General features: G+C 50.5%; 1 protein-coding gene across 8 annotated transcripts; it reads right to left on the bottom strand.

The window, feature by feature from the left end:
* Window positions 1–1,665: 1,665 nt before the first annotated feature.
* Window positions 1,666–25,514, bottom strand: Kcnip2 (potassium voltage-gated channel interacting protein 2). 8 transcript variants are annotated; one of them, XM_087584866.1, is made up of 11 exons: window positions 25,371–25,514; window positions 25,208–25,296; window positions 6,287–6,382; window positions 5,279–5,332; window positions 4,575–4,699; window positions 4,220–4,289; window positions 4,008–4,078; window positions 3,784–3,891; window positions 3,488–3,592; window positions 3,302–3,364; window positions 1,666–3,024 (listed from the first exon to the last, which is right to left on the bottom strand). In XM_087584866.1, exons 2-11 carry the CDS (start codon window positions 25,278–25,280, stop codon window positions 2,977–2,979), a joined length of 813 nt encoding a protein of 270 aa, XP_087440992.1. In that variant the 5' UTR covers window positions 25,281–25,296; window positions 25,371–25,514; the 3' UTR covers window positions 1,666–2,976. The 8 variants fall into 8 exon arrangements, with proteins under 8 accessions (XP_087440992.1, XP_087440996.1, NP_064479.2 ...); XM_087584870.1 differs by lacking the exon at window positions 5,279–5,332; NM_020094.2 differs by having other exon boundaries at window positions 25,208–25,502.
* Window positions 25,515–26,859: the final 1,345 nt, after the last annotated feature.

Genomic DNA, 26,859 nt, shown 5'->3' on the forward strand with positions numbered 1-26,859 from the left:
TCCAGACATCCTGAGTTCAATTCCCAGCAACCACATGGTGGCTCACAACCATCTGTAATGGGATCTGATGCCCTCTTCTGGTATGTCTGAAGACAGCGACAGTGTATTCATATATATTGGTATTCTGTCTAAGTTCCATCCCAATAGCCAGGTTTGTTCTGCCCTGGCAACAGCTAGCTGTGCCTGACACTATATAAGGGGCTGCTTGCCCCCTCCTGATTCTCTCTTGCTCTCTCTTGCTCTTCCTCTCTCTTCTCTGCTTTCTTGCCCTCTCCCCTTGGTCCCTTCTCTCCCCATCCCCCACTTCCCACCACGTGCTCATGGCTGGCCTTTACTTATCCCCCCTTCTACTCTTCTCTCATTAAACCTCTCCACGTGGAGAACCGTGTTGGTTTGGTGTGTTCTGTCTGGATGCGGGCCGAGACTTCTACCCCAACATTGGTGTCTACATAAATAATAAATCTTTTTTTAAAAAAAAAAAAGTTCAAGCCCATGCCCAGCTACAGCATGAGTTTGAGGCCAGCCTGACCACATGACACCCTGCCTCAAAAACCAATGCCCCAAGAAAGGAGGAAGAGAAAGTATGTCATTTGGATGTAAAGAAAGGGAGAATGAAAAAAATAGCGTACATTTCCTCTTATATGCAGAATCTAGAGTTTCGCACAAACGCACACACACATGCACACGCACCCCAAAACAAAAGGGAGATCACTGGGATAGAAAGGGAAGACCAGCAAGGTAGGCGAGGGAAGGTAGTTGAGCGGGTGTGTATGAGAGGCCACAGTGACGTATGCTTGTGGGAGAGGATGGCTCAGTTGGTAAAGTACTTGTCGGGGACCTCCTGAAGTTGACCTCCAGCACCCAAAAGCTGGGTTAGAGACCAAATGTCGTAATCCCAGCACTGAGCAGGTGTAGACAGGTGGATTCCTGGGAGCCAGTCTAACTTAATGGGTGAGCTGAACTTTCAGTGAGAGATCCTGCCTCAAAAAAATAGGCTGGAAGAAGACACTCCAACATTGACCTCTGGCCTCCATAGGCACCTACGACCCACACAGAAAACACATACAAACAGGCACACACAAGGAAGAAAGAAAATACCACAGGAAACCCTATGACTTTGTATGCTAACAACAACAAATTCTCAGAAAAAAAATATTGAAGGTCCTCCTTGGTTAGGAAACATTTCCTCAAAAGGAGATCGAGAGAGAACACAGAACAAAGGGTCAGACACCAGTGAAGCTAAAATCTGAAAATATGTAAATGCATATACGCGTTATGTAACATGCACAGATATTCATGTGTGTATTTGCTTCAGTGCTCAGGATTTACGGTGAAATGGGATGGCAAGTTTTTCACTTTCCTGAAATGGAATAAAATAACGTTTATGTCAAAATGAGGTGGGTGGGGGGAGACAGCCTGCTCCGTGCATACAGTCCTTACATGCCATCCCACCTTTTCCTGTGTCTTCTCAAGTCATGCGAGGAGATTCGTGGAGGGGCTAAGGTCAGGTGGATTTCTAACCTGAGTCTTGGTCATGTGCCAAGTCATAGCCATCCTTGGAAAGACAAGCACTTCCTTGAGCATTTAAAGGGCTGCAGGTCTGTCGTTGGATTCCATGGCAATTGCATGGCGGCGGTGGGGGATAAAGAGGCAGAGCCAGCAGGCTGTGCATAGCCGTGTGTTTTATTGGATCTGATGTCTTATTTTACAAAATAGATAGAAGAGCCCAAAATGCAAAGCAGTCAACCATGTCTGACGGATGGGGAAACGGGAGGCCCTTCCCCTCAGACCCTGGCTGACTGAGAAGGGGCGCAGGAGGAGACAAGCAGGTTTGTTAATGAGGAGCAGCAGCATGGCAGGGTGCTGACCTGGAGAGGTTGGACCTGGAGCCTACCGTCCCTACCCTCTAGGTGAGCTCAGGAGCATCTCTGGGTAGACTAAACAGAGGGAGCGGGTACCCTAGGGGACCCTAGGGCATTGTGAGGAACCGGGCAAAGATTCTAATGGGTGCCCCCACACTGGGTTCTTCCCATTCCCCTAAGGCAGCCACTAGGAGGAGTGGTAAAACTCAAGTTCGGGAAATCCCTGACTCACTCCATGCCTCTACATCTAGATAGGGGTCATGGAGAACCAAACAGCTGTCATGAGAACAGCCGGAGGGGAGGTGGGACCTTGACAGGCATCATCCGGGACACCACTCATCTTCCCCTGGCCACCACTCCCACCATACGAGCAAGAAGGAGGGAGAGGATTCAGGGATGAACCAGACATCTGGATCCCGGGCCCTCCTAAGACACTGAGAAGTGTATGGTGAATTTCTGGGACATTGCTAAGGACCTTCTGGAAAGTCTGGGAACTCATACTCTGCTGACCCAGGGCTGTAGGCCCTGGAACCTGCAGTGACAGCCCAGCTGGGCTCTCATCATCTGCCCAGGCTTTCTGGCCTCCACTCCAGCCAATTCCTAGGACCTAACCACTGGCTCGGGGCCAAGACTTTTCTGCTTTCTTGTCCCCGCCTCCCCACAGGGCCCTCAAAGGCTAGGCTGAGAAGCCAGCTGGGGACATGGACAGAGCGTGTTCTCTGAGAAGGGAGTCTTGAGGAAAATCTAAGAGATTAGGGATGGGGAAAGCACCATAGCAGGAGACCTTCTGTCTAATGTGGTTTCTAGAGTGGGACTAGAAAGTGGAGAACCACTTGGTCCCTACACCAGGGGTGTCCTCAGCACTAGGTATCAGTTGAGAAGGGGTGAGAGCTGTCGGGGGTTGGGAAGCCCCCAGATTTAGCTTGCCTACTCTTGCCTACTTTTGTGACTTAGCTCAGGGATCTGGACTACTGAAGCCCCAGGATATTGAATCCCTACAGCCCCCAGGGTACAGGTAAGATGAGGACAGGCCTGGAGAGAGAGGGTTAGGTTCGTCTGGACTAGGACTACAGCCTGGTCACCCTAGGACACACTAACCCCTCTCCCTGGGGAGCTAGATGACATTATCAAAGAGCTGCATGGACCTCATGATGTTCTCGTCCTGTGGTCATGACATGAGGGAGGCAGGTAGAGAGAGAGAGAAAAAAAAATAAAAAAGCTTGTCAGAGACACAGAGGAAGACATTCAAAGATGGGGGCATTCAGGAGTTAGGAAGAAGCTTATCTAGGGGGATCTGAGGTGGTAAAAGGGTAAATCTGCCCTGGTCATAAAAGAATAGGATTGGGAGGTGGGGAGTGAGTGAAGTTGAGAGGAGCCTTCTCCCGTTTCACGGATTTAGGTTCAGAACAGGGACAGATGTGTAGAGAGTGGAACCATACCTGTTGACAAGACTCGATGAATTCCTCGATGGTCACCACGCCGTCCTTGTTCCTGTCCATCTTCTGTAAGAAGGTGGACAGGCAGGGGCGTGAGGGGACAATGGGAGAGAGATACTTAGGTTAGTGCCTTCTTGGGCCCTGGTGTCCTTCCCTCCACCCCTGGGCCACCAGCCTACCCAGACGCACCTGGAAGAAGCTCTCCACGTGTTCTCTTGGGGCCTCCTCCCGGAGGGCAGGGTATGTGTACTTGCCCATCATGTCATAGATGGACTTCATAATGTCAAGCATTTCCTGTTAAGCCAAACGAGAGATTTCACCTAAGAGCCTCTAGCCTCCAGATTTACAGCCTAGGGCCAAGGACCGACTCGACTCGCTCACCGCTTACCGCTGACACATACGACACACATGGTTCCATACCAGATCCGACTCTACATTACCAGCACCCCACCCCCCACCCTTCTTGCCCTGCGGTGGCCCTGCACCTCCTTTGTGATACAGCCGTCCTTGTTGAGGTCATATAAGTTGAAAGCCCAGCTCAGTCTATCATCTATGGTCCCCCGAAGAATCACCGACAAACCAGCCACAAAGTCCTGGAAAGGAGGTGGAGGGAACTCTGCCAACCCACTCTTTGGGTTTGGCGTGCAAATCTTGGCCCCCAGAAGCCCAGGGAAACAGGCTTGCTTGACCCATCTCTCTTAGCTCTCACCTCAAAACTGACAGAGCCATCGTGGTTGGTGTCAAAGGCATTGAAGAGAAAAGTAGCATAGTTGCTGGAGTCTGTGGATGAGGTGGGACACGAACGTGGTCTTCAGGCAGGGGTACTCACGTCCCCTTAGCTTTCTCAACCCCCAGTTTCTCAGCACCCCCAGGCCTCCAGAACCCTCTTCCCACCTCAGCCTTGGGTGTCTGACTCCTCACCTCCTTGGGGAAAGAACTGAGAATAAATCTGCTTGAAGTTCTCCTCGTTGACAATCCCACTGGGGCATTCCTGGGCAGAGACAACCAGACTGAGTAGACACTCCCTTCCTACTCATCACCCTGAGAGAGACTCCCAGAAGGAGGGAAGATTATCCTGCCTCTGTGGAACTTACCACAGAGTTCTGGTAAGGACTAGCAAGCAACTTCTTCCCCGTGTACAAACAGACATGAATTAAACCATCACAAGCCCAGCTTACCAACCCCAGGGCCCTGAACCTCAGGATATAGGTTGGGTCAGCTACGCCTCTGCCTCTCCGATTCAGCCCTTACCCAGTTGGTGACACCCTCCACTCACGTTCTTGAAGCCTCGGTACAGGACCTGCAGCTCTCTGCGTGTGAACTTGGTCTGTTCCTGGAGTTGTTCCAGGCCCTCAGGTCGGTGACACACCGTGGATAATTCAAACTCATCCTCTACGCTGTCTGTGGGGAGTGGGAGGGGGATAGCTTTGCCTCAGGTCAAGCCCCTGAGATCACGTGGGTAATCTTCAAAGTAACTAATCCATCATCACCCCCACCCCCACCCCCTTCTCCCTGTCCCCTCTTCCACACCCGAGAGAACAGTTTGCCAGACTCAGAGCTGAGAACATCGAAGGAAAAAAAAGACACTGGCCAGCTTTAAGGTCAGTTGGGGCTAAGGCTATGCCTGGCCCCAGATTCAGCACTGGCTCCTGGCCCTTGGTAGGGGACAGTCCAGTGTTATAGCTTCTCAGTAGGGGGATAGAATGGGGCCCCAGACGCCAGAAGGTCGGAACCTCTCTTGAACCAACTTAGAGCTGCCCAACCCTAGTTCTGGAGGGCCCACAACCCAGCCCGATCCCAATCGAACCCCGTCCATCTCAGCCATGCCCGAGCCATGCCCCGCCCAGCTCCAGCCAATCATCATTCAGACCCCAAATCCCAATTCCAACCACCCTCAGTCCCACCCTAGCTCCCAACATCCATCCCTCCAGGCAAGTACCCTCCCCTCCCAATCCCGCCCCAACCAGGAGAGTAAGTCACCTGGGTCCAGCGGGCGGGGTCTGTGGGGGCGGAGGGAGGCTGGGGCAGCTAATGCTGAAGGGAGCGAATTGTCACCGAGAAGGCGGCAGCAGAAGATAAGGCCAACTGCAGACACTCCCCAGGCCCCACACTCACAGGAAATCTCACAGACTTGAGTGTTTCAACAAACGAACCCCAGACCCACAACAAAGGCACATCGCAGTGCACACAGACATTCATGATGGTATGGGCTCCCCATAAACAGTCCCCTTCTTTTTCCAAGGTTTTTCCACTCGGTGACACCATCCGAGTGAAGCAACTTTAAGTGCTCAATTAGCTACTGGGCCTTTATGGCTTATAAAATTCAGTGCGTTTTTTTTTTTTTTTTTTTTTTTTTTTTTTTTTTTTTTTTTTTCCGGAGCTGGGGACCGAACTCAGGGCCTTGTGCTTCCTAGGTAAGCGCTCTACCACTGAGCTAAATCCCCAGCCCCTCAGTGCGTTTTTATAAGGTGGGCAAGGCTCAGCTGAAGAAACGGAACCTATAGAACAGAGGAGGTCCCTACTTAATTGGGGACCACTCAGTTCAAGATCGGGCTAGGACAGAAAAACCTCGGTATCCTGACATCTGGGAAAGTGGGCTCCATCCTCTACACCTGTCACCTGTTAAGGCACAGGTGACATACATTCCAAGGTCTAAAACAGTAGGGAGGCCACAGAGTTGCAGACCAACCTCACCAGCTGAGCCAACCCATCACGGTCTTGGCTATACTTACAAGGGCTCGGAGTTGAGGCCTTAACGCACTAGCCATGGTTCACCATTCTGCAGATTTAGGGATGCTCACTCACAAGCACTCATGATTTGCCTGTTACATTCCAGTTTGTAGCTACACCCTTAACATTCAGACCCAACCAATTCCCAATTCCCGTCACATATCGCTCGCTCGCTCGCTCGCTCGCACGCACGCACGCACGCACGCACGCACGCACGCACGCACGCCCCACCCCCAGAAGCATAGGAGAGGCACTTGCTTTCACTGACTGAGGGCAGGGCTTGGGGCCCGCAGCACGGCAGCAGCTTGAGGAAACGCTGCTTCAGGGCTTTTTTACTGGGCCCTGGAGGGTGGCCTGGGAAGAGAGAAGACCCCGGGAAGGTACATTAACTCCCACAGCCCCTCAGTTCTCTGTTTGCCTATCTGCTCCCCCACCAATCACAAATCAACACTGGCTGGGGTGGGGACAGGAAATGAATGGGGGCTGTGTAGATGGGCAGGATAGCTGGGGCCAGGATGCCTCTTGGGTCTCATAGGCATGGAAAGTCAACCTCGGGCCAGGCTTGGTCATGTTGTATAAGGAGAAAAGCAGGTAAGAGTGAGGCAGCCTCAGAGTCTGCTAACTGCTAACCCCACTTAGGGTAATGTCTAAGGAATTGTCGGAATAGGACTCTCTCTCTCTCTCTCTCTCTCTCTCTCTCTCTCTCTCTCTCTCTCTCTCTCTCTCACTGTCTCTGTCTCTCTCATGCACACACATGCACGTACCCACAAGCATGTTGCATAGTAACAAGTGAGAATGGCAAGTGACATAGAGAAGACAGTAACACTTGATGGTATAAGCATGTTCCAAACACAAAGTTTTACCCAAAACTCTAATATACACAAATATGACCAAAGTAAAATATGATCACACATATGGAGAGCCTTATAGACCATCTCATGCACAGTATGATCAAACCACATAAAATATACAAGGACCCTCAGGCATCATAACACTATAATGATCTCAAGACAATAATAACCAAAGTTATTATGATCATTACATTCTGACCTAGATCTCTGTGAAGGTTAATATCTATTATTAACTTGACTGGATTTAGAATCATCCAGAAAGCTGGGAAGTGGTGGTGCATGCCTTTAATCCCTGCACTCAGGAGGCAGAGGCAGAGGCAGGCAGATCTCTGTGAGTTCAAGGTCAGCCTGGTCTACAGAGTGAGTTTCAGGACAGCCAGGGCTACACAGAGAAACCCTGTCTTGAAAAAGCAAACAACAACAACAACAACAAATTTCCTAGAAGACACACCTCTGGACATTTGGTTGAAGAGGAAAGGCCCACCCTGAATGTGAGTGGCATCATCCCATGGGCTGGGGTCCAGACTGAATAAAAAGGGTACAAAAGAGAAGGTGGGCTGAGTGCCAGTAATGATGTATGTTTCCTGACTGGGACAGCTTACTGTAACCTTCACTACTGCACCTTCCTAACACAATGGACGACACCTACAACTGTCTGCTGGTCATTCATCACAGTAGGAAGTAACTATTACAGAGAACTGGTTCCAGGAGTGGGGTTGTTAGCACAAACCTGAGTGGTCTGTAGGCCTTTAGGGCCGGTTTATGAGAGAAACAGAGTCTGAAGCCATGGGATAGAGAAGGCCTAAGGTACTCTAATTAGGGCTTACTGGGCCGTTTTAGTGAGATCGTGGCAGACAAGCATGGCAACAGAAATGCAGACAGTGGGGCTCATGACACAGTTCAGTGGAAGAGTACTTGCCCTTGAGAAGACATTACATGAACCTCTGAAGCTGATACCTAAGCTGCATTGGAGCCTCAGGGTGTTGGAGATGCCAGAGCTATGGGAAACCGTGAAGGAAAGCTGCCGGCATTAAATAGAGAAGGTCCACGAGAGATTACAAGTAACAGTGGGAAGGGACTACCCAAGACTTGCCCAGGTGGTGCCACCAAGATCCCAATACCAAATGCAGCACGGCAGGACTTATTGTTTGCCTCGCTGGGCTTAAGTCTTGCTTTGGTCCAGCCTGTCCTTGCCCTGCCCTCGTCCTTTTTTTTTTTTTTTTAAGATTTATTCATTTATTATATATAAGTACACTGTAGCTGTCTTCAGACACACCAGAAGAGGGCATCGGATCTCTTTACAGATGGTTGTGAGCCACCATGTGGTTGCTGGGAATTGAACTCAGGACCTCTGGAAGAGCAGCCAGTGCTCTTAATGGCTGAGCCATCTCTCCAGCCCCGTCCTTCTTTTTAAATGTGAATAGTTGCTCTGTAACATTATGTATTGGAACCTCATTGCTTCTTTTTACTTTACTGGGGCTCACAGTTAAGAGATTGCTCTGAGTCTCAAAAGAGACTTTGAGATTTTGGACAAATTTAGAACTGTTAAGATTCTGGGCAATCTGGCGCCAAGGGAAAAGCTCACTAGGTAAAAGCATTAGCCACACAAGCCTATTGACCTGAGTTCAGGCTCTAGCATAGTGGAATGTGGGGGTACACATTTGTAATCCCAAGTGCTCCTATGGGGAGATGGGAGGCTGAGACAGGATAATCTCTGAGAGGCTCACATGCCTGCTAGCCCGGAGTACACAACAGAGCAGTAGCAGAAGCCAGCGAAACCCTCACTCAATAGAAATTGAGAATGGACTGCTGAAGGGTGGCCTCTGACCTTCACATCATAGCGTATGTATAGCTACACACACTAAAAAAAAAATTGTGTATGTGGGGGGGCTCATACACATGAACTAAACACATTTGTTTTATGAGGTAACCAGGAGCCTTTGAAGACCAGGGATGGAGAAGTTGACAATGAATAAACTTGTGATGACTGGGTTTACAATCACTTAAGGGGACACACCACTATGTATGTCTGTAATAGTTTAAATGAGAATGGTCCCCAGAGGCTCCTATGTTTGAATACTTGGTGCCCATTTAGTAGAACTCTTTGGGAAGGATTAGAAGTGTGGCCATTTTGGAGGAGGTGTGTCACTGGGGGTGGATTTGGAGGTTTCAAAAGCCCATATTAGGCCTAGCTTTTCTCTGTCTTTCTCTGTCCGATTGTCTGTCTATTTTCCTCTCTCTCTCTCTCTCTCTCTCTCTCTCTATCTCTCTCTCTCTCTGTGTGTATGTGTGTATGTGTGTGTATGTGTGTATGTGTGTGTGTATTTGTGTGTGTATGTGTGTGTGTATGTGTGTGTATGTGTGTGTGTATGTGTGAGCATATGTGTGTATGTGTGTGTATGTGTGTGTATGTGTGTATGTGTGTGTGTATGTGTATATGTGTGTGTATGTGTGTGTGTATGTGTGTGTATGTGTGTGTATGTGTGTATGTGTGTATGTGTGTGTATGTGTGTGTATGTGTGTGTATGTGTGTGTATGTGTGTGTATGTGTGTGTATGTGTGTATGTGTGTGTATGTGTGTGTGTATGTGTGTGTGTATGTGTGAGTATGTGTGTGAGTATGTGTGTGTATGTGTGAGTATGTGTGTATGTGTGTGTATGTGTGTGTATGTGTGTATGTGTGTGTATGTGTGAGTATGTGTGTGTATGTGTGAGTATGTGTGTGTGTATGTGTGTGTATGTGTGTGTATGTGTGTGTGTATGTGTGTGTATGTGTATGTGTGTGTATGTGTGTATGTGTGTGTATGTGTGTGTGTATGTGTGTGTATGTGTGTGTGTATGTGTGTGTATGTGTGTATGTGTGTGTATGTGTGTGTATGTGTGGGTGTGTATGTGTGTGTGTATGTGTGTGTGTATGTGTGTGTGTGTATGTGTGTGTGTGTGCTGTCTGTGGATTAGGATGTAAAGCTCTCAGCTGCTACTCCAGTGCCATGCCTGTCTGCTTCTCACCAAGATGATGATGGACTAAGCCTCTAAAATGGCAAGCAAGCAAGCCCCCAATGAAATGCTTTCTCTTCAAATGGTGTCTCCTCACAGCAGAGGAACAGTAACTGTCTCTGAAGATGTTTCTAAGTTGCTTTAACAGAGGACAGAACCCCTCACGAATGCGGGCACAGCAGTATCACAGGGCTAGGAGCACAGGCAGAATAAAGAGTTGAACGGGGGAGCTGAACATCAGCATGTAGTTCTGTTTTCTGACTGGGGACACAATGCGACAGACTGGCTGCTTCCAGGTCCTGCGGCTACAGCGAAAGACAGCTCACCACCCTGCCTTCCCCACTATGGTGGACTACATTGAAACTTCGAGCCAAAACAAACCCTTCTTTTAACAAGTTTCTTTTGTCATGTATTTTGCCACAGCAATGAGATACATAGAATCACATAGAATCACCACACACATGGCACCCACACACCTATGACTATACTTCATCTACAAAGGCCTGGCTTGTCCTGTCCCATGCACCTGTCCCTCTTGAAATCCCTCACTCCATTGCACCCTCAATCTTCCTTCAGAGGAACAAGGTTCCCTGTTCCTGAGTCCTTCACTACATGGCCAGCTCTTTGAAGGTGAAATAGCAACTTTCACACAGTAGCCGTCCTGGGAAGCTGGATGGGAGAGTTCGAGCCTGGAATTCTAGCACTTGGGAAGTGAAGGCAGAAGGATCAGGGGTTCAAGGCTAGCCCCACTGATTGTGTCCTCCTCACTTCTACGTGTGTCCTTCACTGTAGCCGAACCCTGGGAGACCCCTAACGCTATTACATGTGTCTCTCAGCTGCACTCACCTAGTACTACAGATCCGCTGGAGTTGGCACCCTGACTAGGGTTGACGTCATTCCTAATAGGGCCCAACTTCCTTCAGTTATATTCCTCTTCTGTCATAGCTCTCTATGCCACACTGTCCTCCCAAGTAAGGCTCTACACATGGGACCAGTCCCTCCTCCAAGGGGGTAACTACATAAGGTCACAGCCTTCTACCCTCCAACCCATCCCATCTCACCCCAGGAGTTACTGAAAGGTAGTGGGGGAAGGCAATGGGCCAGGCCGGGATCAATGGTGGCCTGGCCCTTGGCCCAGGCCTCCATTAGCCTGGACTCTGGTTTCCCGAAGCCAGATTATATATATCCAGGGCCTCTGGTGGTGGTGTCAGTCACCCGGGTGGTGGGTGGCTCTCTCTCTTGGGCCCCCACCTTCCTTGCTCTCCCATGTCACCTGCTTGCATGCTCCTAAGCCTCATGTGTCTCCTCTCTTGCATACTCTGTGATCACTGGGGTTTTCTTTTTTTCTTTTTTTTTTTTCCGGTTCTTTTTTTCGGAGCTGGGGACCGAACCCAGGGCCTTGCGCTTCCTAGGCAAGCGCTCTACCACTGAGCTAAATCCCCAACCCCTAATCACTGGGGTTTTCTAGATGGCCCCTTGCCCACCACCACAGTCTAGAGGGGATGGCGAATTAGATGCAAATTACTTCATCTATAATGAGATGCTCAGCCCGGCTCCTCAGACAGTCTGGGTCTGATTCCTTGTTTAGACCTCAATAACACTGGCAGGTTATTGATGGCGGGTGCTCTTACTGAGCCCCAGAACAGGCAATCCCTAGACCTTCCTCTTGTCTCTGGCTTCCTGAACATCTTTCCAGTTCTGCCAGGTGTCTATCCTACAGCGTCCTCATCCCCTTCCCTTGCCTGTCTCTAATATCCCTGGGTGACTGCACCACAATTAAAAAGATCCTTACTGTGAAGAAGCAGGGGAGGCCGGACCTCTGTCTGGGGCTCTGTCTGGGGCTCTGTCTGGGGCTACCTATCCTCTGGGAACACTATGCCTCTGTCTGGGGCTACCTATCCTCTGGGAACACTGGGGACAGTTACTACCCAAAGAGGCTGAGCCACCCATCCTGCCCAGCCCGGGAACAGTAGCATCCACTGTCTCACAAAGCCACATTCTTGTCACTCTGACATATGCAGTCACGTCTCTGTCACATACACAAGCTTACACACTTTTGTCTTCTCTTACACATAAACAAAGAGGGACACCCCATGTGTCACGCAGTGTATTTACCCCCCACGCCTTCCTGAAAACCTTAAGTCAGTACCCGGACCTGGAGTCACACATCCTGAGAGTCACTGTGGGACCCTGGCTCCAAGAGAGACTTCTGATGTGCTCTCTGGTTTCCTTTTTGACACTAAACAATGTGCCAGATGGCTACTGGTGTGGCCCAGGTTCTTCTCACTCCCTCTCCATACCCCTCCCCCTGTCTCCCAGATGCCATCCTCTTGTCCCTTTGTCAGTTCCCATGAATCCTGTTCCCAGCATTCCACCTTCTCACTCACCTGCTCGCCCTGAACTCAGGCACGAAGACAGCACAACCCAGTCCCCAAATAGTAACTCACATATGCCCAGCTACCTGGGTTACCTTCCAAGGAGACAGGCTCAAAGAGGCCAAACTGTTCCAGAACCTTGACAAAAAGAACGAGGACCACGAGTACAGCCACCATTTCCAGCCCTGCCAGGGTCATGGCAGTCCTGGGGCATGGCCCCCACCTACTGATGCTCAGTCAGGACACACTGCCCCACAGCACTTCCCCCCAGACTCCCCTGCTTGAGTAAGGCTGAGTAAGACAGCCCTGCAGCCTCCCTCCTGTCTCCCGCCCTGGGTCTCCTCCCTTCCCCTCTCTCCCCGCCTCTGCCCCACACACCTCCCAGCTACAGCCTCCGCCTTTTTCCTCTTCTCCAGGCTACCTCAGCCCTTGGACCAGCACTTCCTCCACAGGATCTTTTGGTGTGGGGGAGTTAGGCTTAGAAGAGTGACCTGCTGCAGTTGTGGAGGGCTTCCCCAAGACACTCTGTGATGCAGAGAGGGGACAGTGAGAGCAGCTGAGTTTTAGAAGGCAGGCAGGGTGTGGATGCCTGCATGCGTGCATGAGGAACTGTGAACTGTCCCGGGTAAGTAATAGATGGGTAAGAGTAATTATGAGTTCTTGATGTTTTGCTGTGTGCCTGTCTGTCTGTCTGCCTGCCTGCCTGTCTCTCGCTCAGTGTGTGTGTGTGTGTGTGTGTGTGTGTGTGTGTGTGTGTGTGTGTGTGTGATTGTGTACGATTGTGTACGTGTCACAAAGGTATGTTTGGGAGTATGACTGGCTTGGGTGACTGTGGAATATCTGTACGTTGTCAATCTGTGTGGGGATTTCTGAGGGTGTGTTTTGGGCTGGGATGCCCTGGCAAGCATGCGCTGTATAGTGAGGCGATGATGGGTCTATGGCTACAGTAACAGATTGATATAGAATTGTGTGAGAATGTAAGGTGGAGAGAAGGCAAGTAACCTCTCCTGTCAGAAGGACGCGATCAGCATCGATTGTGGTTGTCATGGAGACTTTGAGGCGGGAAGCACTCTCTTCCCACAGGCCACAGGCAGTGAAACTGAGGCCCCGTGGAAGGGAGAATTAGATCTCACCACGGAAGCAGGAAAAAGGCCACTAGCCTCTTCATGACCCTCCAGGAAGGGAACTTATTGAGGCTGCCTTTGGGACTCAAACAATTAAAGCTCCTGAGGGGAGGTGGAGAGAGCTGTGTTTTTCCTTCCTTCAGGCTAGAGACTCACTCATCCTGATATGCGAAGCCTGATCCCTCCTTGGGGAAGCCCAGGATAGGAGGGAAATATGAACCCCCATGGTACCATCTCCCAGCCCCTTGAAGCATTTCTGGAGTCTCTCCCTTCCTGTGTGGGGCAGTGTGTGGGGGTCGAGAGGCCTTCAGAGCCTGTAAACCACAAGACAAGGGCCCTCTGAGTTAATGCTGTTACCATGGCATTGCAATCGAGCACTCATTACTAGATGATGCACTAGAGCTGACTGATGCTATCAAATGGCGCGTTCCCTATAAATCTTTGAAGACGTTCCCCTAAGCCAGAACCAGAGTGAGCTTATGTCCGATGTCAGTGCCTCCATTTCAACCCAGGGTGACTCCGAGACTACCCTCTGTTGCCCCATTCTTTAAAAGCTCCAACTTTTGTGGGGGTGGCCCTTGCAAGGCTCCCACTCTGAAGCTCTGGGATTACTGGGTCTCAGATGGGCAGGAACCAGCCTCTTGGCTCCAGCTGAAGGTCCAACTGCACTTCTACAAAGCTACCACTGGGGGTCAGTGTCTACCTCGTACCCTATCTTAACCCTGTGTGTTTACCTGCCCTGGAAAGTTGGAAGGAAGACAGCTGAGTGCTGTGTCTCAGTGCTCTGTTGCCCACCTCCCCGATATGGGAGTCAATTTATATATTGGCTGCTGTTTCTCATACCTTAGAAGCTGTGGTTTCACAGATAAAATCAGTAAATACCCCAGGAGCATACTCCACCCCTGGCCTGTGATGCCCTTTTACCACTATCACAAGAGCCCTCCCTGTTTCAGCCACTGTCCCACAGGTGCTCCTACCTGATGACCATAGACTCGTCAATCACTCTCTAAGCCTATGAAGCCTCCCCTTTTCACTACCCCAGAAACTAGAGGTGTCACCCACCTTTCCAGGCCATTTAACTCTCTTTCTGTCACAGCCTTCAGCCCTCAGCACAGAGCTGGGTGGGTTGTGGCAGCATCTTGCTGTAATCCCAACACCTCTGCAAGTGGCTGTGGGAGGATTAGGCATTCAAGGACAGCCTTGGCTACACAGGTCATTTAAGGCCAATATGGGCTACTTAAGATCATGGTTGTTTGTTTGTTTTGTTTTTTAAATCCTGTTGAATCCACAAAATGCAACCCTCACTCAAGAATGTTAATAAAGGAAACAGAAGAGAGATGGCTGGGATCAGAGGCTAAAATGCCCTACTCGCCTGGGCTCAAATCACAGCTTGTACTTAACTGGGTGAACCCCGGACCTCCCTTATTTCAAAAAGTGTTACTTGAGCTGGACATAGTGGCTCACTCCTTAGTCCCAGAATTCAGGTGACAGAGGCAGGCAGATCTCTGAGTGCAAGGCCAACTTACCTGGTCTCCAGAGTGAGTTCTAGGACAGCCAGGGCTACAAGAGAAACCCTATCTTGAGAACAAAAACCAAACCAAATCACAAGGAAAAAAAAACAGTATTATTTGGAGGAAGAGTTCAGGGAACTGTCACAGCATACGTGTGGAGCAATTTGTAGGAGCCTCTCTTACCAATAGGGTCCAAGGGCTTAAACGCAGGTCATGAGGTTTACTGGCAACTACCTTTGCCGGCTGCTGGCTGAGCCTTGATGAGTGGGGTTTTTTGTTTGTTTGTTTGTGTGGGGTTTTTTGTTTGTTTTTGTTTTTTTGAGACAGGGTTTCTTGGGAGCTCAGTCTGAAAACCAGCTTAGCCTGAAACTCAGAGATCCTCCTGCCTCTGCCTGAGAGCTGGGATTAAAGGTGTGTGAGCCACCACCACCTGGTGCTTCAATGAGTTAACATGTATGTGGGGCTGGAGAGATGGCTCAGCGGTTAAGAGCACAGACTGCTCTTCCAGGGGTGCTGAGTTCAAATCCCAGAAACCATGTGGTGACTCACGACCATCTGTAATAAAATCTGATGCCTTCTTAACATCTATGTGTTTCAGCTTCTCAGCAAATGAACTTGAGCATAAACACTGGACAATTTCATGAGTGCTGGCTGAATAAGCACTGCCACCTTAACTGACACAGCCTCCCTCCCAGAGTTCCACAGCACCCACTGTGACCAACACAGCCTCCCTCCCAGAGTTCCACAGCACCCACTGTCCCACTGTGACTGACACAGCCCTCTTCCCAGAGTTCCACAGCACCCACTGTGACCAACCCAGCCCTCTTCCCAGAGTTCTACAGCACCCACTGTGACTGACACAGCCTCCCTCTCAGAGTTCCACAGCACCCACTGTGACTGACACAGCCTCCCTCCCAGAGTTCCACAGCACCCACTGTGACTGACACAGCCTCCCTCTCAGAGTTCCACAGCACCCACTGTGACTGACACAGCCTCCCTCCCAGAGTTCCACAGCACCCACTGTGACTGACAAGCCTCCCTCCCAGAGTTCTACAGCACCCACTGTGACTGACACAGCCTTCCTCCCAGAGTTCCACAGCACCCACTGTGACTGACACAGCCTCCCTCCCAGAGTTCCACAGCACCCACTGTGACCAACCCAGCCCTCCTCCCAGAGTTCCACAGCACCCACTGTGACTGACAAGCCTCCCTCCCAGAGTTCCACAGCACCCACTGTGACTGACACAGCCTTTCTCCCAGAGTTCCATAGCACTCACTGTGACTGACCCAGCCTCCCTCCCAGAGTTCTACAGCACCCACTGTGACTGACACAGCCTCCCTCCCAGAGTTCCACAGCACCCACTGTGACCGACCCAGCCTCCCTCCCAGAGTTCCACAGCACCCACTGTGACCGACACAGCCTCCCTCCCAGAGTTCCACAGCACCCACTGTGACCGACCCAGCCCTCCTCCCAGAGTTCCACAGCACCCACTGTGACTGACAAGCCTCCCTCCCAGAGTTCCACAGCACCCACTGTGACTGACACAGCCTTCCTCCCAGAGTTCCACAGCACTCACTGTGACTGACCCAGCCTCCCTCCCAGAGTTCTACAGCACCCACTGTGACTGACACAGCCTCCCTCCCAGAGTTCCACAGCACCCACTGTGACCGACACAGCCTCCCTCCCAGAGTTCCACAGCACCCACTGTGACCGACACAGCCTCCCTCCCAGAGTTCCACAGCACCCACTGTGACCGACACAGCCTCCCTCCCAGAGTTCCACAGCACCCACTGTGACCGACCCAGCCCTCCTCCCAGAGTTCCACAGCACCCACTGTGACTGACAAGCCTTCCTCCCAGAGTTCCACAGCACCCACTGTGACTGACACAGCCTCCCTCCCAGAGTTCCACAGCACCCTGTACTTCACAAATGGTTCAGATTTGTCACTGTGATTTTTTTTTCTTTACTGTTTTTCCGCAGACAGGGTCCGCCCCCTTTAGATTTATTTTATATGTATACATATTTTGCCTGGATGTATATATGTGCACCACCTGAATACTTGGTGCCTGTGGACATCTGAGGAAGGAGTCAGATCCCCTGGATCTGAAGTTACATGTGATTGTGAGCCATCATGACGCTGAGAACCAAATCCAGGTCCTCTGCAAGAACAATAACTACTCTTAACTGCTGAGCCATTTCTCTAACCCCCAGTCAGGTTCTTAACATAGCCTGGCCCCAAAGGTAAACAGCTCAGAAAGACCTCGAACTCCAGATCTTCCTGCCTCTGCCTCAAAAGTGCTGGGACTCCAGGTGTGTGCCACCAAACTGAGCACATTTCTACTCTGATGGCTTCTTGTGGCAACCCGTGGGGTCCATAGCAACTAGGATTGTGCCCCTTGCACTGACGAGGTAAAGAAGATTCCGTGTAACCTGCTCACGGCACTCAACTGAGAAGAGCTAACTTGGAGACTGGACTAGATGGCAATGTACCCTCCACTCGATTCTAAGTGCTGGGATGGTGAGAATGCTCAAAACCAACCAACCAACCAAACGCGACAATAACAAAAAACTCCACTGGCCCCGGCATGGTGGTATACACACCTGGGATGTCAGCACTGCAAAGAGTGAGGCAGGAGGATCTCTCAAGTTCCAGGCCAGCGTGGGCCATATAAAAGGAAACCCACTAAAAACATGGCAAAGCAATTTACACAAATTGATCCCGAGGTAGAACAAGATGAAGGAGATCCAAACTCAAGCTTAACTTTCATTGCGTGGGGAGACAGCCCCCACCGAGAAAAGCTCATTAAAAATTGTTCTGCTGCATGGCTAGTATATGATAAACTGTTCTAGGCAGGGTATTAAACGAGTTAGTTATATTGCAAACGATTTCTAATTGGGAGGTCAAGGGAAACCCAACCTAAGTTGGTATCATGGTAATGAGGATCAAACCCAGACAGTATGTGCTAGACAGTAGTTTTAGCACTGAGCAGCTGAAGAGAGGACTCAGTAGTTAGCAGCACATACTTCGGCTGCTCCAGAGGACCTGGGTTCAGTTCCCACACCCAACAGCTCACAGCCTCCTGTAAAGCTAGCTCCAGGAGACTTGGCGCCCTCTTCTGGACCCTGAGGGCATTTGCACAAACATTATATATAGACATACATATTTAAAAAAAAAATAGGTCTACCATTGAGCTATATCCCTCAACTTTGGGGTGTCTGTTTACTTTTTAAAGCCATATCCCCAGTCCAGGGTCTTGCTATGTAGCTCAGGGTAGCCAGGTTCTTCTGCCTCCACCTCCTAGGTGCTGGAATCACATGTGCTACTGTGTTCAACTTTGAGCTGACCATACGTGCCTGTGAAACTAGCACTCACAAGGCTGAAGCATGAAGATCTTGGAGTTTGAGGCCAGCTTTTACTATATAGCTAAGTCTAGGCTACCCAGCCATGGCTATAGAGTGAGAATCCATCTAAAATGAAATGCTGGCTCAAACATCCACCTTAGCAAAAGGACCAGCATTTGGTAAGCACACTTCTAGTTATCTGTATGTACTATTCTATGTCACCTCCATGATAAACCTGAGAGGAACTGATATCTATGAAGTGACTTTCCCCAAGAAAGTAGTTAATGTTCCAGTAAAAAGTGACTTTGGCCACAGCCTGTCATCTGCCAGCTCTCTCAGCCATCTCTCCAACAGTCATGGTAGTGTCAAGAAGACAGTTTATGTTGGGAGAGCTAAGGGTGACAAAATTTAAAAGGGTTAGATTCTATGAATGCTAAACAGACTACCTGGAATAAAAGAGGCAAAATCTTTAATTTAAAAAAAAGGAAAAAGCATCATAGCAACACATCCTGCTTTCTGCTGCTGGAGAGACCAACAACCCTGAGTCCAAATGTCCTGTCCTTTTCCCTTCCAGCTCTCAGAGACCTTGATCTAGCCTCACAGTGACTCCTGATTCTAAATCCCAGGCATCCTGGGAAGTAGTGAAGAAGCTCTTCTCCAGAGTCTCCCTTCCTCCTACAAAAACTTTTCGGACTTCCCATCCCACAATCCCTTGCGCCCTTCCTTTCCAACTTGGGCCTGGCAGAATGGATCCCACAAGGAAGGGTGGTGAGAAGAAGGGCCGTTCTGCCATCAGTGAGGTGGTGACCCAAGAATATACCAACAACATTCACAAGGGTATCCATGGAGTGGGCTTCAAGAAGCGCACTCCTTGGGCACTCAAAGAAATTTGGAAATTTGCCATGAAGGAAACGGGGACTCCAGATATGCGTATCGACATCAGGCTCAATAAAGCCGTCTAGGCCAAGGGAAGAAGCAATGTTCTGTACCACATCTGAGTGTGTTTGCCCAGAAAGCATAATGAGGACGCAGATTCACCAAACAAGCTCTACGCACTGGTAACTTACCTGACTGTTACCACATTCAAAACTCTACAGACGGTCAATGTAAATGAGAACTAACCTGCTCAGTGTCAAATAAAGCTGCAAACTGCCCCTCTCAAAAAAGAAAAAAAAAAAGAGAAAAAAAGAAAAAGAAAACTTTTCAAGTCTTAAGAGAAACTGATAACAGACTTGACTTGGCGACTGTCCCACCAGCTTTAATCATCCAGTTTGCAGTGCCTGGGGATCAAACTCTGGGTCAATCATCTGTGAGGCAAACATGTGATCTGTGAGCTGAACTTACAGAGGTCAAACCAGGAGGTGGTGCCACATGCACAGGGGAGGCAGAGGCAGGAGAATCTGAGTTTGAGGCCAGCCTGGTCTACGGAGTGAGCTCTAGGGACAGCCAGTGATGAACAGAGAAACCCTAATGGTCTCTAAAAACCCAAACCAAACAACCAAACAAAAGAACTCACTGAAGTCCCCCGGGTGCTGGGGCTAATGGTGAACTCCTGTTTCCCCAGCCTGGATTTTGTTTTTTAGGATGGGCTCTCGCTGTGTACCTGGAGCCCGAATTACCTGAGTACTCATCCTGTATTTCAGGTTAGCCTCAAACTCACGGCAGTCCTCAGCCGCAACGCCCACACTTTCCTTTAGAAGATAAAGTCTTTATTTTTTTTTTCTTTTTTCTTTTTTTCGGAGCTGGGGACCGAACCCAGGGCCTTGCGCTTCCTAGGCAAGCGCTCTACCACTGAGCTAAATCCCCAACCCCCAAAGTCTTTATTTTTATTTCCTCCTTCTTCTTCGTGTTTAGAGACAGGGTTTCTCTGTTTAACAGCCATGGCTGTCTTAACTCTGTCCTCATTCTGTCTCAGAGATCTGTCTGGCTTTGTGTGTCCCCCCCACCCCAAGTTCTAGGATTAAAGGCACGTGCCATTGCGTCTGGCTAAAAGACATGGTCTTACGTACGGTCTTTCTATGTAGCCTTGGCTGGCTTGATACTTGATCATGGGTGTGCATGGCCACACTGTCTTAAAGATGTTTGTTTGGGTTGGTACTGGGGATTGAACCGAGGGTCATGCACATTAGAGGTGAACACGCTTAGACTGACCATATAGCCAGCTCCAGAGGGAGATCTTAATGGAATCACTTTAGGCAAAGTGAGAACTCAAGACTCAACCGTAAGGGCACTGGGCTGGTCCTTCCCAGACATCTCAAATCTCACCACAGAGATACCACTAACGTTCAGTCACTATCCACAGTTCAAGTCTGGAAAAATACTGCTCTGTGGAGGAACCCACACCCTAAGCCACCTGCTCTCCACTGTCACCCCATCAGCAAAGACCCTGGAGCCCTTGTCTCAGCCCCCCAGACCATTCCATCCCAAGCTAATCAAAAAGATCCTGCAGCCCCCAGCTGCATCAGGTGATTAATGACCTCCCTAGGCGTTGGGGCTATTTTGGGTCCTGGAAGTCATGCCCGCAATGATTGAGAGCTGGCTCCGCCTGGCTCCAGCCATCTGTCACTAGAGACAAGCCCAAGCAGGGGGCTTGAGGGGATTCATGCTCCCCAAGAGACTTGTAAGCATGGCTCTCACTAAGGCCCAACACTCCTCTCTCTGAAGGCACATGGCGTGAAGCAGCCACAGGCCCTGAATATAATCCAGGGGCTCAGGGGGAACCCCATGTAATGAGGCAGAGAACTACAGATCCCGGAATGCCATGGGGCCAGATTGTTTCAGTTTCTTGGAAGCCAGATGAAGGGAGAATTCCAGGTTCTGTGGCCCAGGTAGCCCTGAGGAAATCTAAGTGCAGGTGTGTGCCAATCTCAGTAGACTCATATGAAACCCACAATTCACAGCATAAACCCACAAACTTTATGCCAACATACAACTTCATGAAAGCTAGTTGTCTGACTCAGGGTTCTCAAACTCCAAAGCATTATAACCCTGGCAATCCTAGGGATGTGCCATCCAGGATACACAGCCTTGGAGACCTATAACTCCATCTGTCTGGTCAGGCACAAACTCACTAGTGAGCTCAGCTTGTTCTAGCTCTTTTTTTTTTTTTTTTTGGACACTGATAGCTCACTGTAAGAAGACATCCCCCAAAAACCAAAACCCAAGTAATGCAATATGGGGGCCGTGCCTTTTCCCAGATCAGCGGCAAGCTTCTTCCTTCCATCCCCGCGCCCTGCCCCTTTCTTGGGGCTTGACCCTTCAATGAGCAGCCCTATCCAATGTTGTGAGCCATGATGTCCGAAGCTTCCTTTATCCTGATGCTTCGTGAATGATCCTTATCCTCTGCTCTACTCTGTGAGCGAACTTGCCCTCTTACCCAGTTTATGTGCGAGTCCCTGCTTCCTCCGACCTCCGTGAGAAACCCTTCTCTTGACTTCTGTAAGGCTCCAATCCTGAGCCACTCATTTTTAGAGGGGGTCCTCCCTTCCCTTCCTCATACCTGGCGACAGCGACCCAGTTACCAACTGGTAGAGAGATCGAGCTGCCTGCCCCAACGGGCTCCGGCACCTGCGAGGGCAGTGGTTCATGGCTTGACTGGGAGCACTGTGCCCAAGCTCCGCCCCCAAGGTCCCTGACTGAGGGCGGTGCCGCCCCCATTAGAGTGGGTGGTGCGAGAGGACAAGACTGACAGGCCCTGAGCCTTTCAGCTGCAGGTTGCTGGCCTCACAGGAACACCTTGACCAGCTCATTTTAAGCACTCTGCACCCACCCGCAAAGCTCTTAAGAGACGGGGGTGTGGCGGAGGGGCAGGGCGTTCTCTCCTCACAGCTTTCTCTCCAAACGTCTTCTGGATTTCTGGTAAGGAAAAGAGGTACACACGAATTTTGAAAGAAAATCTGGATGACTGAATGATGAATGACTTATTTGTTTATTTTAGATCGGGTCTTGTCTGGCACTTGCGACATGATTCAGGCTGGCCTCAAATTTGTGGCAATCCTCCTGTCTCATCTTCCCAAATGCTGGGATTACAGATGTGAGCCACTACTGATCTCATTTACCCTTTATTGCTCCACTTCAACCCCTCTTCCAGCTCTTTCCCCCACCCCCACCTCCCGTATTAGCACAGGGACGCTACAGGGGTGAGAGGACACAGTTGTCATGGCAACTCTCCACACTTCCTGGACCAATAGGAGAAAAAGCAGGAAGGAGGAGAAAGGACCGTACATTAGCTTAGCAAAGGGGTGGCGGGGTTGAGTGCCTAGTGATGCCTCCTGGCTCCAAATCCCTTTCAAAACTATGCCCATCTTTCGAGTCTTCTTTCTTAAAAAACTCGACCATCATGCACTGGCTCCCAGCCAACTACAACAAGTAGAAGCTCCCATACCTATCAATCTCTGTCTAAACCCTTTTTTCTAGGACTTATGCTATTAATAAAACCCTATGCAAATCCTTCCAGCACCTACAAACACTTCAAAATCCTGGGGTAGGCCATAGAAGATGTATGCTCCCATTTCTTCCACTGTGTGTGTGAAGGGAAGGGGAGCGAGCCTATAATATTAAGAGCAGACAATTACCACCAACCACCATACTTTGTCCACTCCCATCCCACGGGCAACTGCCCACGAGGAATTAGTTTCATACTCAGGGTTCTTTGGCCACACGGGGGCGCTCCACCCCCAGAAACGATACTTTAATTGCCAAAGGAACAAGACTCGGGAGATTCTGGACCCAGGTCCTGGGGCATGGCCAATCAGGACCCAACTTTCATCTTAGCTTGTACTGTTCTTTCTGGCCTCTTTTTAGACGGGGTTGCTGCTGAGTGCTGATGCAGCTTTCTCCACTGAGCAGTACTGCCAAACAGCCCCACTCGGCCAGTAAGATACGAAGAATGAAGAATTGGGGGTAAGGGGGCGGGCACATCCTATCCTACCCCTACTATGACACAGTCGTTCCCAACTGTTTTGAGCTTGAGGTAAGCCTGTGACGGTCGGGGTGTATCCAAGGTGCTCCGAGTCACAACTTTAACACCACTTTGCTGCCAGCATAATGAACCAAGATGATACATATGCATAGTCTCTTCCCCTACCCCAAATCCAACTGAGGAATCCCGCCTGCATAGGGAAGGGGAGGGCTGGAGCACGCTTCAGCACCGTGGACAACGACTCCCCTTTGGGCTCCAATCAGCAGACTCTAGTCACAAGATAAGCCTCTACACAAAGGGGAGGTTTCCATGGTGCTTTTTCTACTTCTCCGGTCATGTGCAGAACTATCTACAGCGAGGGTGATGATGATTAGAGAGCTTAAGCTTTGGGTCCAGTCTAGACTACATAGTGAGTCCAAGGCCAGGGCTATGTAGCAAAACACTATCTCAAATAAACCAAGTAGCCAAGCAAGGAGGAGAACATTTCACTAAAGGGGAGAATCTCGGGATAGGAAGCAAACTGGCTAGTAGCATGTTAGTGAAGGCTCCTGGACTCTTACTGCTTTCAAGGATCCTTAGCTAATGGTGGGTACAGAGTAGAACTGGATCCCACATGGGTGAACATTCTTCCTTCTGGGGGTCTTGACATTGCAACTAGGGTCTTCCCAAAGTCAGTAGCTGAGACTTATCCTCAAAGCACAATATCCTGGTCCCCTTCCCTGCTTCCCAGGTTTTATCCTGACTCCACGAGGAAGGGCAAGGATTATGGTCTTCCCCACTTGTCCAGCTGTCTGTCTGTCTTAGGACAGACAGAGTCCCTCCTACTCTTGGTTGGAGTTCTTAGGCAGACTGCACAATGAGACACACAAATACGGAAATGTGGAAATTTGGAAATATATGAAGGTAACAAAGTCATTTACACAAACACAATCTAACCTATCAAGCTCAGGACTCTACAAATTCATACAGATGTTCTTTGTCTCACGGACTCTCCCAAGGTGGCCGCAAAGTGACCGGGGCAGGGGGTGGGGGGAGCCTGACTGCACGTCCTAGGCCCATAATTTCTATCTTTGGCCCTGAAGGAAAGCAAGAGGTTTGGATGAAGTTCTAATAGGGTTGTTGGTGATTAAAGGGGCTTTGCATGACCAGAATGATGTGAGTAATTTTCCTCTTGGATAGAAACTAATCCAGCACTAACTGAAGTCCCTCTACAGGGGCTAGGGGCTAGAGCCACAGGGTGCTTCTGCAAGCCAGACTGTCTGGGTGGTGGGTCTCTCTCTGGGTCCTTGAGCTTTTGCAGGAAATGGAGGGGACAAACGGGGAGGGGGAGGGCACTAAAGACCCTCGCTAACAGCAGGAAGACAGAAAGGCAAAAAGGACAGAACTACCATTAACACTCACTACAGGCATCACACATGAGAGTAGACAGCACCAAATGCTGAAACAACCCATAGCCCCACAATCACAGACTTTTAATGAACGCTTACCCCAGAAGTCTTCTAAAGGGACACAATACCACCAAGTGACACCCTGATGCACTCTGGTAGTCACATGACATTCCATATGGGATCACTCAAAGCACATGGTTGAACATGTAACAGACATACGGTTAAAACAAACTTCACTAGTGCAGCCAGGGTCCTACGCAACCACACTCAAACATCTGGCAAGACCATAAAACCCGCACTGCCTCATGCAATCACACTCACCCTGGCTGTCACCAAAGCTCAGGGCACATGGCAACTAGCCGTGGGAGGTGCACACATACATACACAGACACACAAGAACGGCAGGTGCTCACGCACGTAACACCTCCCACTCCAGACACACTCCTAGCCCTGTGTCACACCCGCCTACACCTGCTGCCTCTCTACACCTGCCCCACCTGTTCTTCCTCAGCCCCCTAGGAACCCCAAGCTTTGAATCCTAGGGTCTTGCTCCCCAGACTAGCCTGGAGGTGCATAGGAATGGGGCAGAGTGTGTATAAGGGCCAAGCCAGGGTCAGAGAGATGGGAGTGTGCTCACCCTCCCAGGACCCCTGAACTATCACCGACTCACCCGTAAGCTGGTCATAGGAGCCGTCCAGATCTCGGGATTCGGACAAACTCTCCTTTCTGCCTTGGCCCCGCATGGCCCCCGGCGCCCCGCTCCCGCCTGGGCCGTGGGAGGGGGCGCCGGGTGGCCAGAATAGGGCGCTCACACAGCGCCCCCCTGGCGGCGCAGCGACCTGCTGGGGTTGGGGGCCGGGAGTAGGGGCTGGCAAGGCTTTTCTTTAGAGAGCGCTGGGTTTTAGGGCCCACCTCAGAGTCCTGGGGCAGGAGCAGGAGCCTTGGGCAGCAAGTGAGAGCGGAGCAGAAGGCAGAGTGGAGCTGAGAGCCGAGCTGGAGCCCAGCCGCCTCTCCTCCGCCCCCTCCCCGCGGCTGTCACTGCCGCCTCCCCCCTTAGGCGCTGCTGGGATTGGCTCCCCCTACCCCCCGCCCCCCACCCTCTGCAGCTCGGAGGAGGCACCGGGTGAAGGGGTGAACTGGAAAGTGCCGGAAGGGAGAATAGCTCTCCAGCTACACCACCCACTAAATTGCGGGGCTTGGGGAAGAGGGGGCCAGAAAAGCCCCGCTGTAAAGAAACTCCGCCTCCAATTCTCAGGCAAACTCCCCCAATCCCCCCAGTCAGCCAGCCCTGCTCAGCAGGGCGGGAGCCTGGGGTATGTGTGAGTTCCTTGTTCCCTTTGGTCTTCATCTCAGCCTTATTTTCTCGGTTGTTTCTCCTGCCTCGTGTTGCATGTTCCCAGTCAGCAGTCACCCTTCTCTAGCAGAATGGGGATGCAGAGCCACCTGGCCTCTGGACACGGGCTCACAGGTGGCACTGGGTACATTTGTCTTCTCAAGTTCCAGAAGGGGCCTCACTTTGTGAATGCCCTCTTCCCAGATCTGATGACTCTTCCCCACCACTTCCCACCCACCCGCTCAGGCCACTGGGAAGGTGAAAGCAGTGAACTTTTTGCCCGTTTCTCGTTTCCCATCTGCTGCTCTAGACTTTGTTTTCCAGCAGATTTAGGGAGCTTCTGAAAGGTTTGGGGGTCCGGGTGTGATACAGAAGAGAGATGTCTCTCATGAAGCCACCCTCATTTTCTGAAGGGAACCAGTACTGCACAGCACTGCACAGAGCTCCCTTCACCTCAGTCTCCAGGAACGGCCTGCTGAGAGAAAAGGCCTAAGCTAAGGTAGTACCTCAGTGAGCCTTTTCAGTCAGATTTTCTTTCCAAATGCTGGAGTCAGTGAACCCTGGTGGGTGTTCCTGTGTGAAGCTGGGACAGGCAGCAGCCTTAAGGAGGCCTGTCTTTGGGAGGAACACTCCCAGAAACCTCCACGGAGCTGTCAGAGGCACCAGCCAAGCTGACTGGTAGATGAGGCAGACTCCAGGTTAAAGGTCTCAGGTGTACATGAGAGGTGGGCTTTTAGTCAGGGGAGAAAAGAGATACTTTGCTTAGGGCTGCTCATCCTAGACTGGCCCTTGTTCCACTATAGGAAGGGCTGGAGAAACCCAGAAGGCACCTAAGGGACCTGCTCATAACATTCTCCCTTCTTTCTCTCAGTGGCAAGGGAGACCATAGTTCTCAGGACCCAGCTGGACCAGGAGACTCAGAAGAACCAAGTCTTAAGGAAGGTCCCTTTATGACACAGGACCAATCTGCATTTAGGAGACGAAGAGGG

Source organism: Rattus norvegicus, chromosome 1 (assembly GCF_021556685.1).
Source record: "Rattus norvegicus strain SHRSP/BbbUtx chromosome 1, alternate assembly SHRSP_T2T, whole genome shotgun sequence".
NCBI lineage: Eukaryota > Metazoa > Chordata > Mammalia > Rodentia > Muridae > Rattus > Rattus norvegicus.

What these genes read in the sequence shown, in the direction of transcription:
- Kcnip2 (XM_087584866.1), bottom strand. Translation starts at nt 25,280, where the DNA reads ATGCGGGGCCAAGGCAGAAAGGAGAGTTTGTCCGAATCCCGAGATCTG. An exon ending in ACGTGGAGAGCTTCTTCCAG is followed by an intron (nt 3,365 to 3,487) that starts GTGCGTCTGGGT and finishes ACCTTCTTACAG; the next exon opens with AAGATGGACAGGAACAAGGA. An exon ending in TCATCGAGTCTTGTCAACAG is followed by an intron (nt 3,025 to 3,301) that starts GTATGGTTCCAC and finishes TCATGACCACAG; the next exon opens with GACGAGAACATCATGAGGTC.